Source organism: Urocitellus parryii, chromosome 11 (genome assembly GCF_045843805.1).
Source record: "Urocitellus parryii isolate mUroPar1 chromosome 11, mUroPar1.hap1, whole genome shotgun sequence".
In the NCBI taxonomy this organism is placed as follows: Eukaryota; Metazoa; Chordata; class Mammalia; order Rodentia; family Sciuridae; genus Urocitellus; species Urocitellus parryii.
The window spans coordinates 22,526,158-22,544,598 of NC_135541.1; the positions used below are offsets into that span (position 1 = coordinate 22,526,158).

Consider the following 18,441-nt stretch of genomic DNA (forward strand, 5'->3'; position numbering starts at 1 on the left):
CCGTTATTTGAAAAGTGCACTGTGAGAAATGTCAGAGTGCAGCTTATAAGTGCACTCTGGGGAGCACAGCTGAGAGCAATTTTGAAAGCCAAGCAGCTATAACTGATGAAGTAGAGCACACAGGTAGAAGGAAAGCTTGGCGCTGCTTCAGCACATGCATGGGGCTGTTTTGCTTCAGGCCAGATGCCCAGACTGACCCAGCAGGATGCAGATTACTCAACTTTCTGAAATGGAATGTAGCTCTTAGCTCCTCTCTACAAGGTTGCTTCATTTATTCTGATTAAGACTCATTCACTCTAGCAGGCTCATTTCCATAAGCCTCCAGCTGACTCAGGCTGCCCTTGGTTAAGGACATAAACACTGAGCTATATATATTTAAAAAAAAAAAAAAAGGAGCCATCTCTTAACAGGCAAGATGGCAATTCTCTTAAAACTGTAAACCTGAGTCTGAAATTAAATCTACCAAAGTGAAACCAAATCAATGTAAATACCCCTTCTCCAGGTCTGTTAATACTACTCATTCCCTTTATTACCTAAAAGTGAGAGAATTCATGAGCACACATTTATTTTGAATTCAAATGTGCTGTTGGATTAGAATCAAAGCATAATGTCAAGCCAGTTGGAAGAAAGAGCTTTCCTAAAAATCCTATCATCTGCAGGGAGAGTTTAAAAAGGAGAATTGGAGTGAGATACTCTGGGGTCCCATCTTTAGGGGTAGTCTTCAGTGGGTAGAGATTCAGTCAGGCCTGGCCAGCATTCCTCTCTGCTTTTGTTTTTCCTTAGATAATGTCTGTAATGTTTAACTCACCATCCAGGTACATTCACAGCTCCTTCTTGTCTTAGGGTATTTTATAGTTTTCCTTTGTGATTGACCAGGGAAATTCAGTATTTATATAATCTGGTGCTTGCCTAATGCTAAGCAGTGGAACTGTTCACTTGAGAGCCTGAGGAACAAACCTGATGCCAAAAAAGACAGAGGCACCCTGATGCAGGAAAGACCTTCAAGTGCTAACTGGCAGGTATATCTAATACCCACCCCTTTTCTCCACAGAAAAGTCTTCACTGGGCTTCTCCAGAAATCTTCACCCTGGCTGATTTTGGGTCTGTCAGCAAAAGAGTCTCTACAAAAGAGTTCAATGTAGATAAACATCCTATTTTCGTGTTGCCCCATTTTACTTGGCTATTGGCCAGGAAGAAATCAGCACTCCAGGCGCTCGACACCCACTTACTGGTTTGTTTTTTGTTTTTGTTTTTTAAGAGAGAGAGAATTTTTAATATTTATTTTCTAGTTTTCGGCGGACACAACATCTTTCTTTGTATGTGGTGCTGAGGATCGAACCCGGGCCACACACATGCCAGGTGAGCGCGCTACTGCTTGAGCCACATCCCCAGCTCCCCCCTTACTGGTTTTTCATAAACATGTATCATTATAGTAGTCTGTAGAAATGTGTAAACAAGGTCTCTGGCCTTGAGCTGGGCTTCACAGAGATGTCTACATTTCTAAGATAAGAGATGTCACCAAATGGGCTCCATGGTAATAGCTGGCAGGAGGAGGAAAGAAAGGGGAGAAGAAGCTCTCCTCTTCTCAGGTGTTGTCCTTGAAGGGATAACTTGCCCCAGTGAAAGAAAAAGCTGCTTTTATGTGAACTTCTGCAGACTGTGAACTTCTGAGCCCCTCCCCTTACATGCTCGGTTTAAAGTTCTGAAACTACCTGAACTCGGGGTTCAGGGGATTGATTGATTATAGCAAAAGTTGTACCCTCTGAACCTGGCTGCAGCCAAATAAAACTGTTTCCTGCTATCTTAGGTGCCTTGCCTCGTCTGTCCCTACAACACACGCTTCCAAATTGGGGGCAAAGGCTGTTGTTACAGTGTTATCTCCAGATAACTACCCTCAATTCTCATTCAAGGATATGGAGTAATTATTAAAGATGAAAGAGTAAGCTAGACTAAAAGCAAAGCTGGAAACAGGGAATTCATTCTAGTCTACTAACTCTTACCAGTTACTCAAGGTTACTTCATTGAGACTAGCTTGGACATCAAATTCCCTCAATTATATTTCTAGAATTCTGCAAGGAAGACTACGTCCCTATGGTCATTTCATTGCCTTAGAACCCTTAAGAGGCCTCAGACTTCTCAGAAGGAAACTTGATACTAACAACATCATTCCTCCGAAACAGAATTTCTGGTCCCTAAGCAAGGCAAAGGTGTCAATAGACAGCAGGCTTCATGAAGCCAGAGACCATATCTGTCTTGCTCTCCACTATATTTCTAATGCTTATAACAATGGGGACATGGGCTGGGATTGCGGCTCGGTGGTAAGCGCTCACTCACCTAGCACGTGTGAGGTACTGGGTATTAATTATCCTCAGCACTACATAAAAATAAATAAATAAATAATGAAGATATTAAAAAATAATAATAATGGGACACAATAAATATGCTTAGAAGGAAGGAAGGGACTTCACTCTGTAAACTACTGCTAACACAAAATCCAAAAGTGCTGTTGACTTGTTCTGGAACAAGGCCTTGCAAAGTGTAAGCACAAAATCAGTGTTGAGGGAAGTGAACCAGGGCAGAGGGCAAGGTGGTGTCATGATAGAACAGAGTACTCCTCCTCCAGAGGAAAAGTTACCTTAGCTAGAGGAGGAAACAAGTGGCCTGACATGTTCCTTAGTGGCAAGTTACCACCATGAAAATGGACAACACAGTTCACTCTATAACGGGTTTCAATCAATGCTAAGTCTGTAAAACCAAATGAATGGAGGCCAACTTTTTCTGACAATGCAGAAAGGCCAGATGCCTACATTTATTTAATAATGTGGGGACTGAGATTCCACTGGACGGAAGCTTAAGAAACCATTAGAGCCAGGCATGATGGCACACACCTATAATTCCAGCAATTTAGGAGGCTAAGGCAAAAGGATCCCAAGCTCAAGGCCTACCTCAGCAATTTAGCAAGATCCTGTCTCAAAAAAAAATTTTTTTTTTCTAGTTGCTCAGTGGTAAAATGCCCCTGGGTTTTTTGTACTAGGAGAAAAAAAAAAAAAAAAACAGCAGAGAACCCAAACTTACTGGCCACTGCATCATCCTGAGTTTAGGCAAAACTTTAAACAACTTGGACTTCATGCCATCACATTAAAAAAACTATTGCTAAAATTTGCTGGACTTTATTTATGAACCTGGGAGCAGGCTAAGCCCTTTATATTTTATTTATCCTCACAAAAATCCTATTTTATAGATGAAAATACTGATGAAAGTGGGTTTCAGCAACACCATCCAGTCTATAAAACCAGGACTCAAGACTCTTGCTTGTTTCACTATTGACACTCTTAGCCACTGTCTATCTCTTATTAGCTGATGAACAGGCAGAATCAAGACCAATTCTTATAATTTCTTTTTGAAACTTATCCAGTTCTGTGCAGATTCAAAAGTAGATATCAGATTTTAACCACATGGGCTGATTTTTGTTAAGGAAATTCCTGAATGAAGGATCAGAAAGAAAATTTATTTATTTGTTTGGGTTTTTTTGAGAGAGAGAGAGAGAATTTTAATATTTATTTTTTAGTTTCGGCGGACACAACATCTTTGTTTATATGTGGTGCTGACGATCGAACCCAGGCTGCATGCATGCCAGGCGAGCACACTACCGCTTGAGCCATATCCCCAGCCCAGAAAAAAAATTTAAAAGGCAGGCCCTAGGGTATAGGAGCATAGCTCAGTAGTAGAACTCTACTTAGCATACACAGGGGTCTGGTTCAATCTTTTTTTACTTTTATTTTTCAGTACAGGGGATTGAACCCAGGGCACTTAACTACTCACTGAGCCACATCCCCAGTCCTTTTTTTATATTTTATTTAGAGACAGGGTCTTGCTGAGTTGCTTAGGGCCTCACTAAATTACTGAGGCTGGCTTTGAACCTCCAATCCTCCTGCCTCAGCCTCCCAAGCCACTGGGACTACAGGTGTGTGCCACCCGGTCTAGCCTGAGTTCAATCCTTAGCACTAAAACAACAGCAAAAAAAGAAAAGAATGTGTGGTGGGGGGTGGCAGGAACAGGCCCTCAAATCAAGAGCTAACCATTTGGACTCAAACTTATCAATACTGCTCACTTGAAAATAGATATCTAAACATTAACCTCATAAAGTTCTTGACCATGTTCCTGACAAATTCTATAGAATGTCTTGGATTAGAAGCTGTTCTAATTACTAAAATTTTTATATAATCTCCAAAATAAACCAAAACTATACTTTGGCCTTGAAATTGTTATTTTGTTTTATAAACTACTCAGCTATCATATTTCCTCCCTTGAGAAATTTCTCAGAAGGGTCAATTTAAAAGAGCTTTTAAATTGAGTTAGGTTTACTGCCAATTATGCCATTTTCTCATCCCTCTTTGTTACACAAGTTAGAAAACACATTTATGTTTGCATGGTTTTTTCTAGAAGACAAAAAGAACTCACCAAAATTATAGTTTTCCAAGATAAAGACTTAAGACAATTGATTGTCTTTTACCAAAGAATACCTAAGCAAGATACAAAGATTTAATTTCATTGGAGAGAGGCTAACTAGGGATTTTGATTGGTCTTATGTCAATTAAATTGTGATATAACAAGATCCCACAGATTTGTTCAATGCTAGATAAATTTTAGAATCAAAAAGTTTATATGGTTTGTGTTAACCACCAGAAAAGTCTACCTTCCCCCAGCTGCCATGTACTCAAGTCATTATCCTACAATCTGAGGAGACAGATTCAGGATTAATAATTTATTATGTTCCTGTACTGCAATATAGTTAAGAATATAGGACAGTTTGGCAGGGGAAAGTTCCTGCTGAAGGCTCATTGCTGTAAGATACATTCCATTAGTCATCTACCTGAAATTAGGTGCCCAGCAGAAACAAGAAGAGCAGGGATATAACGCCATCTAAAAATTCTTCCCAAAATGCTTTTCCCCTGAAGATGAGACCAATACATGCGCAAAATATATCATTCTCAGCAAGCAGAGCGGGTAATGGGAATTGAAATCACATTCCATGCATGCATGATTTTGCCAAGATGAGCCCAACTACCAGGTATAATGCTCTAATAAAAGTTTAAAAATAAAAAATAAACATAACATATTATTCTCTTAAAGGAAAGACACCGCTTGTCCTGACTGCTTATAACATAGACTACAGCCCTCAGAAGTCCTACCAAAGGCTAAGGCAAAGGAGGAAAGTGAAGTCAGGGCCCATGAGTGCCTTCTGGGTGCCAGGTACATTTACCTGTGCTCATGGACACAAGTAGGAATAAAAACAAAAGAAAACGGCAACTAGTAAGGAAAAGATTTCTTGCTTAACCAGGAACTATCTTTGTCCCATCTTCAGTCTGTGACCGGGAGGGGGCTGAGGATGATAATTAATCCTTCCCACCCAAAGTTTGAGATTAATTAAAATATAAAACATGGCAGTTAGGGAAAATGAAGACCAAAATGACTTTTTTTTTAGTAAGTGATAGGGTGACTGGAGAACATGGCAGAGATGCGCAATCACTTGGCCTTTCCTAATACTTTCCAATATAGAATTAAACTTACTCAGTTGGGAAAATGTAGGCTGAACTACCATGGGCAGGGTAGCACACTGCAGGGTGAGAACATTGCAGACCCTGAAAACTGGCCACTCACTCCACACAAGAGGATTCTTTTCTAACCTCATCAACCAAAAAAATCACTCTGCTTGTTTGTGGAGTGAGTCAGAGAAAAGGTGAAGAAAAGAGCAAAAGTTAACTTCCAGGGCTGGGGTTGTGGCTCAGCAGTAGAGCGCTCGCCTAGCATTTGCAAGGCACTGGGTTAGATCCTCAGCACCACATAAAAATAAATAAATAAAATAAAGGTATTGTGTCCAACTACAACTAAAAAAAATATTAAAAAAAAAAAAAAAGGTACCATCCAAATGTTGTTCCCTCCTGGAGAGGAAGCACCTACTTAATGGGCTGAGACTAAAAGGAAAGAGGAAAGAAGGATGCTCCCTAACACACACATTCCAATGTAGTGCTCTTTCCAGCATTGTCTTTAGGTTACTCCAAACCTAACCTAGGTTGCTAGTTACTAGGGATATAATTCTGAATAAGACAGTTTTTTATGGAGCAGACAGACACATAAACAAGTAATCACAGTAGATTTCTGTTCCCAGCCATGATGGAAGAACCACTCACCATCATGCTATAAACAACTACAAAGCTTGATAGAATACACAAAACAACTGGTTTTAGTCAGAAGAAAACAGAAAATAGAAACTACAAGGCTACAATCTTTTTTTTTTTTTTTTTTTTTTTTTTTTAGAGAGAGAGAGAGAGAGAGAGAATCTTTTTTGTAGATGGACACAACACAATGCCTTTATTTTTTTAATGTGGTGCTGAGAATCAAACCCAGGTCCCTCCCGTGCTAGGTGAGCGCTCTACCGCTGAGCCACAATCCCAGCCCAACAAGGCTACAATCTTGAGAAAAGTGAACCTCACAACTGCCCAATCGTCTATTAAAGAACAATTTCCCAACTGTAGCAGAGTAATCCATAACCTAAACAGAAGGATCTCACTGAGCCTCAGAGGCAGAGATATGTATTTGGCTAGAATTTGAGAGGTGATAAACTAGAGAGTAAGGAGCTATAAAGAGGGGGTCCCAGAATCCAGTGGGAACATCTCCGACCAATCTGAGACCAAATAAAGGCACTGGGCAAGACTGCTTGAGGTTCATTAGATAGCAAATGCTACAGAGCTGAGAGAGACACAGAATCACTAGAAGACAAGCAGTGCTGGAGATAGAAAACGAAGAGCATGTTAGAACTCTCACTCTGCCAGAGTGAAGAAACCACATGAACACCACACCAGTGGAGACACCAGAAAAGACTCACCTTCTGAATATGAGCTGTACTCTAGAGCAAGCTCTCTCTGAACCTCTCCTCATAAAACCTAAAATCACACACAGTTTAATATGGTGTAACAATAGACAAATGTATAAACATGTGAGAGCTTAATAAGGGTTTCAGGCCAGAGATTTCAGGGCAATCTGAAAGGAGCTTATGTTTACCTGAATCAGAAAATATCAGGCAGGTTGGAGATATGGCTCAGCGGTAGAGTGCTCCCCTACCTAGCACATGCAAGGCACTGGGCTCAATCCTCAGCACCACATAAAATAAAGGTATTGTATAAAAAAAAAAAAAAAGAAAGAAAAAGAAAAGAAAATATCAGGCAAAATCCAGGTGTGGTGGTGCATGCCTGTAATCCCTATGGCTCGGGAGGGTAAGGAAGGAGAATCCTGAGTTCAAAGCCAGCTTCCGTAACTTAGTGAGGCCCTAAGTAACTCAATGAGACTTTGTCTCTAAATAAAATACAAAAAAAGGGCTGGGGATGTGGCTCAGTGGTTAAGTGCCCCTGGGTTCAATAACTAGTACCAAAAAAAAAAGAAAAAGAAAATATCAGGCAGAATGGAATGGCATATGCAGTGGAATGGAGCAAGAACAGTGATTTTTGGATGTGAAGGAAAAAAAAGGAATAAAGAATGGCTCAGGAAGCTCTGACTGTAGCTCAGCGGTAGAGGGCTTGTCTAGCATGTGAGGCACTGGGTTGGATCCTCAGAACCACATAAAAATAAAAAAAATAAATAAATAAAATAAAAGTACTGTGTCCTTCTACAACTGGAAAAAAAAAAGAATGGCTCAGGAATTTCTACCTCAAAATAAAGTAGAGACGATCTTTCTTTATGTTTATAGAGAATAATAGAGGAGAAAGGAGCAAATATTCAAGAGTTCAGTTCTGATATGCTAACACAAGGGTAGTTGTGAGACATATAGTTAGAGATATATCACATGCAGGTGGCTAGGTGATTTGGTGCTCAGGAGCAGCTGCAGATCCGGGAGTAGTGAGCAGGAATGAGACTGTAAAGAGAGCACAAAAGAGCAGGACGAGACAGGTTCTGAAACAGAACCCTGAAGAAGGAAACACTGATGGGACACACTGAGAAAGGAGGGAAGGAAAAATAACTAGAAAGGACAGTGCATCAACTAAAAGGAGAAAAAACAAAAACATGGAATATCTAAGGCAAGTGAGGAAAGGGTCCCAAGAAAATAGGCAAAGGTGTCCAGTGCAGCATAGATGTTAGGAAAGGTAAAATATGAAAGTGTCCAACCAGGAAGGTCATGATCCCTTGGCAAAATCCAAGGTTTGGGCAGAAGCCAGATCTCACTGGACTCAGAAGAGGAAAGAGACAGGAGAACAGAGAAAGCAAATATGATCTGCTCTCTCATAAAGTTTCATTGACTAGGAAGACCAAGTCAGAGAATTAGACAGAGGTCTCACAAAGAACAGTGCCTACCTCAGAAAATATTTGTTGAGCAAGTAATAAAAAATGAACAAATGAATAAACTAAGAAACCTCTACCTACCTGGTTGGTTCCCTAGTCCTTATCTCTCACTGTGTTAATATGTCAGCAAACTGATATATATTAGTCCCAAGCCAATCTCTGCTTCCTCCATGAAGCCTTCTCTGATTTTCTAACCTTTTAACTTTTTCCACTATAATAAAAATGATAGAAATAATAAGTATTGATGAAGATACAAAGAAAATTGGAACTCTCAATGTAAAACAGAGCATAGAAAACAATTTAAACAAAGTGTTACTACATGATCCAGCAATTCCACTCCTAGGTATATGCTCAGGACGACGAAAAACATGTTCACACAAAAATTTATACAAAAATGTTCAGAGTACCATTATCCATAATAAAAAAAGTAGCAGTACCCCAATATCTGCCAAATGGTGAAAGAACAAATAAATTTGGCATAACCAGACAATAGGATAAATTAGATGTTAAAAGGAATGAAGTACTGATACCTTCTACAACACAGATGAACCCTGAAAACATAAACAAAAGAAGCCAGAAACAAAAGGTTAGTTATGATTTCATTTATATGAAATATCCACAACAAGCAAAACTGCAGTTATAAAGCAGTAATTTCCAGGAGCTGGAGTTGAGGGAATAGGAAGCAACTGGTAATAGGTTCAGGGTTTTTATTTTGGAAATAAGGATGTTGTTCTACAATTAGTGGCATATCTCATAAAAAAAATAAAGAACTCTGATCTCTAATTATAAAACACCTAAAGTCTACCCATTTATTTAGAACTACATTTACTGGTTTGTATTGAGTAAAACTACTCTCTTCAGTGAGAGACTCCTTGAAGCCAGAGAACCTCATCAATTTTCTCCTGAGATATTTCATTAACTTCCTAATGAATACTCTATCTCCAGCCCTAACCTCCCATCTTTCTCCCATCTCCACCATTATAATTCTCCTATACACTAGCAAAACTGACCTAAATATTGACAGCTATAATTAACACACATTAATATAGTTAATAGCAATATTAAAGTACTGTAGAGCATTTGCCTCTAAGAAATAAACAGACAAATCACTAGAGTATAAAAAGAAAGGGCTGGGCATGCGCAGGGCGCTGGGTTCGATCCTCAGCACCACATAAAAAAAAATTTAAAAAAAATATGTTGTGTCCACCGAAAACTGGAAAATAAATATTAAAAAATCCTCTCTAAAAAAAATACAATTTCATATTTGTTTTTAGTTGATCCTTTTAAAATTTTTAGTTTGGCTGGGCATGGTGGCACATACCTATAATCCCAGCTATTGATAAGCTGAGGCCAGAGGATGACAAGTTCAAAGCCAACTGCAGCAATTTCGTGAGATACTGTCTCAAAATGAAAAGGGATGGGGATATAACCCAATGGTAGAATGCCCATGGGTTCAATCCCCAGTATGTATGTATGTATGTATGTATAAATAAAATTTTGTTTTTGGCATTTGATTTATATATAAATACATATATATGTGTGTGTGTGTATGTATATACATACATGTATGTACATACATACACACACACATATATACACACATACATATATATATAAGCAAATGCATGAAAAAAATTAGTTCTGTGTTACTTTATATAATGTATAAGTAAGAACATACTGCAGTGTATCTTTTACAAATTATAGTACATAATCAAGATAATTTAAAGACCACTTGCATAAAAAATTAAAACTAAGGCTTCCTTGATATGCAGATGCTAACACAATAAGGAGGGAAGGGAAGAAAAGAAGTTCAGCAGATTAGACAAAAAGGAATGAAGGGAAGGGAGGGGAATAGGAATAGGAAAGATAATAGAATGAATAGGACATGACATTCCTATGTTCATAGGAATACACCACAGTGAGTCTCCACATCATGTATAACCATAAGAATGAGATACTAATTGTTATAAGTTATACATATACACACACACACACTTATATATATATATATATATATATATATATATATATATATATATGAAATATGTCAAAACATTCTACCGTCGTGTATATCTAAAAAGAAAAAAAAAAGAGGCTTCTTAGCATAGCAAATAAGATCCTTTGTGACCTGACCACCACCTACCTCTTTCAGGCAGCTTTGCTTCTTATACTCCAGCATCACTCAACAGCTGGTCATGGTTCTTTTCTATACCAGGCTGCTCCATACTTTATGCCTCTGTTCTCACATACCCATTGCTTGGGAACATTTCTTGAATTCTTCTAATTAAACCTTCAAAACTGCTAAGGCATCGGCCTCTCTGGAAAGGATTCCTCAGATCTTCCCTTCGTCTCTAAGCTAAATGCCTTCTCTCTGGTTCCAATAGGACTCTGCAAAGCATCTCTCCATCTTTTCACCCCAGTGACTAGCCTAGGACCAGATTTCAAGTAAGTTCTCAAATAATGTTTCTGAATTGAGTATTTTTTTCCCTCTGTACCCTAAATACACTAACTGTGTAATCTCCTTCCCAAAAGCAGGTCAGGAAAAGTTTTCATAGCCACTTGTTAGTTTTAGGTCTACATTAGTGTCCTTATTTTAGGTTTCCATGACCCTAGCATCTCCCACAAACCTACATATATACCTCTTCACCTTTCATATATACATATTCTTTCTTTACATATGTTAATCTATTTGTTAAGATTCCACCCCCCCCCCTTTTTTTTGGTACTGGGGATTGAATCCAGAGGCACTTAACTACTAAGCCACATCCCCAGTCCTTTTTTATATTTTATTTAGAGACAGGGACTCCTGAGTAACTTAGGGCTTTAATAAGTTGCTGAGGCTGGGTTTGAACTCATAATCCTCTTGCCTCAGTCTCTGAGACACTGGGATTACAGCTGTGTGCCACCTCACCTGGCTTTAGTCGAATCTTGTTGGACTCTAAGGTATTGTGTCTCCTTAAAGGGCCTTTGTATACCTCTGCTCTGATAGTGTTGATCTTGCAGTTTAATTCTCAAAGGAGAATTCCCCTATTGCTAATTTATTAATTTATTCAGTGAGTAAATATCTTTATGATGCATCTACTGTGTGCCAAGCACTTGTAATTGCTAGGAATACCTAGCATAAGTAAAAAAGGAAAGAACCCTGCTCTCAAGAAATTGACAGATTACTACAGGAATCCCTAAATTCTTAGGACCACCTCACATTTGTTTCCAAATGATAATCACCAGGTCCAAAGTGCTATTTTCAAGCCATTTAATAGTAAAATTAAACAAAAAAATAGCAATTCAGCGGCCTACAAGGAAAACAGAGTTCTTTTATCAAATAAACTGTAACCACTTCTTTCTGGCAGTGAGCTTCATCACTGAACCCAAAAGAAGAAATGAAAAAGAAGCCCTTAAAGTATAAGTCAGTGGGTACCGGGGCTCTACCAAGGAAGACGTAAACTATTAAGTGGTAAACAGGAATGAGGGATAATTGAAGAGCTCCTTATTTTGGTTATTTTTTTCAGGAATAATCCCTACAATCCATGAGCTTAATAACAACAGCAAACAATTAAGAATATATTTGAATGCTGGATGCAGTGGTACACACCTGTCCCAGAACGCTGAGGCAGGAGGATGGAAAGTTTAAGGTCAGCTTCAGCACCTTAGCAAGACCTTGTCTCTAAATAAAAAATTAAATGTGCTGGGGATGTAGCTCAATGGTAAAATGCTGATGGGCCTGGGTTCAATCCTAAGTACTAGGGGGAAAAATGTAGCTGATCAAGAAAAAACATAAGAGTTCAGGTAAAAGCTGAGTATATTCACAGTATATAAACACTGACTCAGGCTGACTTAGGTTATTGCCAATTGCTTTTTTTTTTTTTTTTTTTTTGGGGGGGGGGGTGCTGGGGATTGAACCCAGGGCCTTGTACATGTGAAGCAAGCACTCTACCAACTGAGCCATATCTCCAACCCTTCTCCAATTGCTTTTTGCTGCTATTTTTTGAGATAGATTTTTTCCCTTATAAAAAAGGTTATACAAATACACTGAAAAAGAATCTGAGGGCTGGGGATGTAGCTCAAGCGGTAGCATGCTCGCCTGGCATGCGTGAGGCACTGGGTTCAATCCTCAGCACCACATAAAAATAAAATAAAGATGTTGTATCCACCAAAAACTAAAAAATAAATATTAAAAAATTCTCTCTCTCTAAAACAAAAATCTGAAAAACATAGACTATAAAGTGAAAATAATTCCATTACTCAAAAAAATATACACTTTTAGTTATATATCTTATTTCAGACTGTTTTCTATCATATATAATTTTTCTTTTCACATAATTAGTAGTACAGTAAAAATGCAGTTCCATATCTTGCTTTTGTCATTTAATTTAGGAACATTTCTCCATGTTCTTGTTCTTCTAAATTATTTAGGAGTTAGAAAATATCTTCTGCAAATTTGTGAATACGCAAAAATTCCACCACTGTCCTAATGTTGAGCAGGTTACAGCAATGTTTCGCAGCATAGAAAAAATAAGTGTTCATGCATACTCTCAGGAAAAACTACCTGAATATATCCTTGAGATAAATTCTTGAAAGGGGAATTAAGTCAAAGGATATAAACCTTTTAGGTCTTGAATACTTATGCCAAGGAGTTCTCTGTTAAAATTCTCCAGCAGTATATGAGGGAAACCACATCATCCTTTAGCAACACTAGATGTTTTTACTTTTGTTTTGGATTTGGTTTGGTTTTTTGAGGAGCTGGGAATTGAACCCATGGCCTTGCACAGGTTAGACAAGGTCTATACCACTGGGCTTCACCACAACCTCTTATATATTTTTACTTTAACATGACAGAATAAAAAGGGCATCTTATTTTAATCTGCAGTTCTTTGGTTACTAATGAGAATGAACAACCTAAATACATTCACTCTAATTTCTTTCTTTCTTTTTTTTTTTTTTTAATAGTCTGTGCTATCCAGGATAGCCTCAAACCCCTGGGTTCAAGCAATTCTCCCACTTCAGCCTCCCAAGTAGCTAGAATTACAGGCATTCACCACCGTATCCAGCTTTAATTTCACTCTCAGTTTATATCACTGTTGATACCACTGGGCTTCACCCTCTTTATCTATTTATTAGGAGATTGTGGTTTTTTGGGGGGCCTACCAGGGATTGAACTCAGGGGCACTCGACCTATTTTGTATTTTATTAGAGACAGGGTCTCACTGAGTTGCTTAGCACCTCGCTAAATTGCTGAGGCTGGCTTTGAACTTGAGATCCTCCTGCCTCCCCGCCTCCCGAACTGCTGGGATTACAGGTGTGCGCCACGGCCAGGAGATTGTTTTCTAAAAAAAAAAAAAAAAAACAGTGTGAAAGAACTCCAACAAATTAAAACACATAACAACTATGCCTGTCATGTGTTGCCTGCACATTCCCACAGCTTTCATTGTGGAAGCTCCACGTTTTTCTAAAGTTTAACTGGTATAACCTAACTCCTACCACAAGCACTCCTAGTTACACCACCTTTGCATCTTTACACTCACTGGGGTTCTGTTTTTAATCACCAAGCTAACAGGGTACTGAAGACTTGCCCAAGGAATCCACAAAACTATGTATGCTTAAACAAGTGCAACTAAAATATACAGAAAGACTCAGAATTGTTTTTTCTTTCCTCCCCTGTTTTTTGAATCCCTCAAATAGTAAGCAGCTTATCATTGTTCAGGGTAAAAAGAAAGTTTTTAGTTCTCAAAAAGATTACCTGTGGTTGGAAGGCAGCACAACAGAAGAAAAAAAGCATGCTGTAGAAGGTACAAACCTGCCATGTTCTTGCTATGTGACCTTGGTCAGGTCATTTTGCCTCTCTGGGCCTCAATTTCCTAATTTGAGAATAAAACTATCTGTTTTAGGGTTATTATGAGAATTAAATGGGAAAATATATGCAATGTTTATAACCAGGAGTCTGGTATGTGATTGATACACTTCAAAAATTTTGTTTTTCTGGGCTGGGGCTGGGACTCAGGGGTAGTACACTTCCCTGGCATGTGTGAGGCACTGGGTTCAAATCTCAGCACCACATATAAAGAAAGAAAGAAAGATCTATTAATAACTTAAAAAATATTTTTTAAAAAATGTTATTTTTCTAATTTGATAGTGCTAAATCAGTTACTTATTTAATTTAAATGGTCTTAAATAAAATGCTGCCTAGAAATATTCAACAAAAACCATCAGGGTAAAAAAAAACATTTAGGTCACCAGGCATAGTGGCACATACCTATTATCCCAGCTTGGGAGGCTGAGGCAGGAGTTCAAGGCAAGGCCCAGCAACTAAGCAAGTTGCTAAGCAATCCAGCAAGACCCTGTCTCTTATTTTATTTATTTTAAAAAGGACTGGGAATGTGGCTCAGTAGTAAAGTGGATTCAATCCCTGGTACCAAAAAAAAAAAAAAAATTAGGTCACTTTTTTGCAATTAATCATCAACCACCACTGTAAGACAACAAAAACCCCAAAGCTGATGTTACTAAAATTGCTAAATACAGTAATTACTTAGCCCTTAAGATCATGACCACTAATTGCTTTAGGAAAGCAACATAAATCTTTGTAATTATAAGAGCAAAAGTCTGATTAGTTATCCCCAAGGGTGACCTCTATACCAGAAGGCTTTTGGTCATTGCCCAGAATGGCAGTACACTCAGAAGTCTTTCTCGAATTGCTGTTTTCTCACACTCCATACTCTGAAAGGAACCATATCAACAAAAGAACTGAAAGAGGAAAAAAAAAATGACAGAAATGGAATTCTCCTTTGATATTCAGCTTTCTTGGCACTGACTCCTGGCAAGAGGCTCTAGTGGGGTGAAATAATCTTGAGGAAGAAAGCCTACTCTATGAAACACAGCATTTTCTATGGAAAAAGCAAGAAATACATTCTATTCTCTCTGTAAGTTTAGATTCCTCTAGGAAAGGAAGCAAAGTATCATTTACTAAGCATGTCCATTCAGTGTACTACACCACATGCTTTAATTAAAATATCTTCAAATCAAACTATGAGGTAGATCTTATCCTTCCTCAAACACATTAGATAACTTGCCTAAAGTCTTAGTCATTAAGTAGAAACATCCAGCTCCAGGCCCCAAATCTGTCCAACTTTGAAAGCTTTTTCTTTTCAAAGCATCTTTTTCAAATCTCAAAATGATCATGCCAGTTCTTTATTTAAATTTTGGTTCCAAAACAAAACAACCTAACCCAACAAGTTAAATATCCACCAAAATGATTTCATTTTCTTTCAATCAGTAGACTGTTTTTCTGCCTCTTAGTAGTGTTTAAGATGAACTGAGGGACACACACAGAGTGCCCTTTTTTAATCTTAAATCTATAAAGAAAACAATACCTGTTGACAACCACAGAGCACTGAAGCAGAAGCAAGTATAAAACAGGTACTGGCTTCTCAACCACTTCATGGATGTCTGCCAACAATATCCTGATAAAATCCAGGAAGCGAGACTTGGCTTGACTCCCAGCCTCCTCTCCATGGCCTTCCAGACTGGCAGAACCAGTACACTAGAAAGACAGAAAGAGAAGAAATTAAATGCCAAGTAATTAATAATTGATTCCTAGAAATGTGGAATGATGGAGAATGTGTCAGATTAGGAGAAAGAAGAATTTCAAGTTTGTCTTTCAATGCACATCCCTGCCTGTAAATTTTAAACCTGAGCTTTGACACAGCCTATAATTATCAGAATAACAGAGCAAGGGATATAAAATGAATTCACTGTAAAACTGAAACATTTATATTCCATTATTGTCTAACTAACAGTAAACCATCTATAACAGAATAGAAAGAGTATCAGTCTGAAAAAAAAAAAAAAAAAAAAGCTTTGATTTTTCAGTTCCAGTTCTGCTAATAGCTTTGGGTCTGTGACCAAACACATTTTCTTATCTATGAAAAGATGTTGGACTTCTAATTAAACTTGAGGGACTTGTAAAAATATTTTAATGTGATCATATTTAGGGCATGCACAGTCACTCTCCAGTTTGTTACAATTCCCACCACTAGTATCTTTAAAATCTACCCAATTTATACTTCATGTTACCCCCTCCCCCCAATCCTCAAGAGTCATCTGCAATTCCTGGCTTAAATCCATACATACATTCAGCAAATATTTATGTCAGGCACTTTTTTGGCTACTCCAGAATTCAAGGGCTAGATGATTTAGGTCCCTTCTAGCAGGAAAATTAAAAAAAAAAAAAAAAAGTTTCTTCCTTCTTACATAACTTTGCTATATTCTATAAATTGTTATGTAAATATTGAAATATTATGAGTTGATACAGTTCTGAAGAAGTAATTCAATAATCTATTGGCTAGGCAAAGTGGCTTGCACCAGCTTCTCAGGAGGCTGAGGAAACAGGATGTGTGAGCCTAGGAATTCAAGGCCAGCCTGAGCAACACCATAGATCCCCATCTCAAAAAACAAAAACTTCTAAATATGTACCCATCGGTCAGGTATTCTCATACACACCTGTAATCCCAGGTACATAGGAGGCTGAGGCAGGAAGATAACAAGTTCAAGGAGAGTCTATGCAAATTTAGCACGACCCTTTCAAAATAAAATTTTTAAAATGGGCTGCAGGGGGCTGGGGATGTGGCTCAAGCGGTAGCGCACTCGCCTGGAATGCATGCAGCCTGGGTTCGATCCTCAGATCCTCAGCACCACATACCAACAAAGATGTTGTGTCCGCCGAGAACTAAAAAATAAAATATTAAAAAAATAAAAAAAAAATAAAATGGGCTGCAGGTATAGCTCAATGGTGGAACTCTCATGAGTAAGGCCCTGGATTCAATCCTCAGTACCTCCCCACCAAAAAAAATTTTTAAATATATATGTATGCCTGTCATCCATATCTGGCAAACAACACAGACTGACAACCCCTAACTTTCACCCCCAGCTAGCATACAGGGATCCAGAGCAGCATTACCTGAGTTGGATTTCAAAGCTAATGCCAGGAAACAAACATAAACACACCACTGCAAAACTGAGGTATAGCACACCTAAGAAAAGGTTTTCACTGAGCCTTAACTATATGAAGGACTTCATCTTTCGTGTCCAGTTTCCAACAATTCCTATATCAAGGGGCTGGGGATGTAGCTCAGTGTTAAAGCACTTGCCTAGCAAGCATGAGGCACTGGGCTCCATCCCCAGCACCAAAAAAAAAAAAAAAAGAGAAGACAATTCCTATTTCTAGTTTGTTTCATAGTTTTCTGTTAGAGAAGGGAAGGGGCAGGGGCAGACAGATGTGTGGGCCAGAGATACACTCAAGAGATTATGAAATGGAGCTGAAGTTAGAAAGTATATCCAGCAACTTCTGTAGCCTCCCAAGCTGGAATGGGTGTGTGCGAGAGAGAGAGATCTTACCCAACATATTTCTACCTACCACAAAAGGATTTAAAACTCAAGGTGACTCAACACCTGTCATCAATAGCCTGGCAGGTGGGTGGGAAAAGCAGAAAAAGAAATGAATAGGCTTTGAAAACAGGAGTAATAAACACCATCGGACTAGCAAGCTGATTAGAAGTGCAATATCTTACAAACTGTGCATAACAGAGGTACATCTATTTCTATTTGAACACCTAACCAGTCCTTCTACTGAAACCTACAATTGCCTATGGGCACAAATCACTGCTAGGGTCCAGTTAAAGGCTTGCTGACCACAGGCAGGAACAACACATTACCAAGATCCAAATGGTTTGTTATGGAATCAAAGGATAACAACCCAGGGAGAGAACACACACCCCCACAATACTTGACAAATGAAAATCTAGAAAAGCTCCCAATAGTTCTAGCATTTAGGGCGTTACAAGAACAACTGAAATAAAAGCACTCTCTGTTGCAGCAGCTGTTCAGACAGAGCAGGGGGTAATGTTTACTTAATACTTCAGGTTGATGGGGGATGTATCATAGTTCAGTCTGTCAGCTACATACGTGGAACTCCATTTATGTACACAGCGATAAGATATGTTTGAACAACGACAGAGCACGTCTGAAAAAGCCTATTCAACGCGTGTGAGTAATCAAAAATAAAACTTTAAAGAAAAAAAAAGTCTCAGATATTTGGGAAAGTTACAGAACAGACTG

The 18,441-nt window shown here is 38.4% G+C and overlaps 1 protein-coding gene across 3 annotated transcripts in view; it reads right to left on the reverse strand.

The window, feature by feature from the left end:
• Kiaa0319l (KIAA0319 like) overlaps window positions 1–18,441 on the reverse strand; it is a 108,304-nt gene that overhangs the window by 88,934 nt on the left and 929 nt on the right. For all 3 annotated transcript variants that reach the window (XM_026393442.2, XM_026393441.2, XM_077791450.1), the window contains exon 2: window positions 15,699–15,868. In XM_026393442.2, coding sequence (XP_026249227.1) covers window positions 15,699–15,840 — 142 coding nt within the window. In that variant the 5' untranslated portion in view covers window positions 15,841–15,868. The remainder of the gene's footprint in view (window positions 1–15,698; window positions 15,869–18,441) is intronic.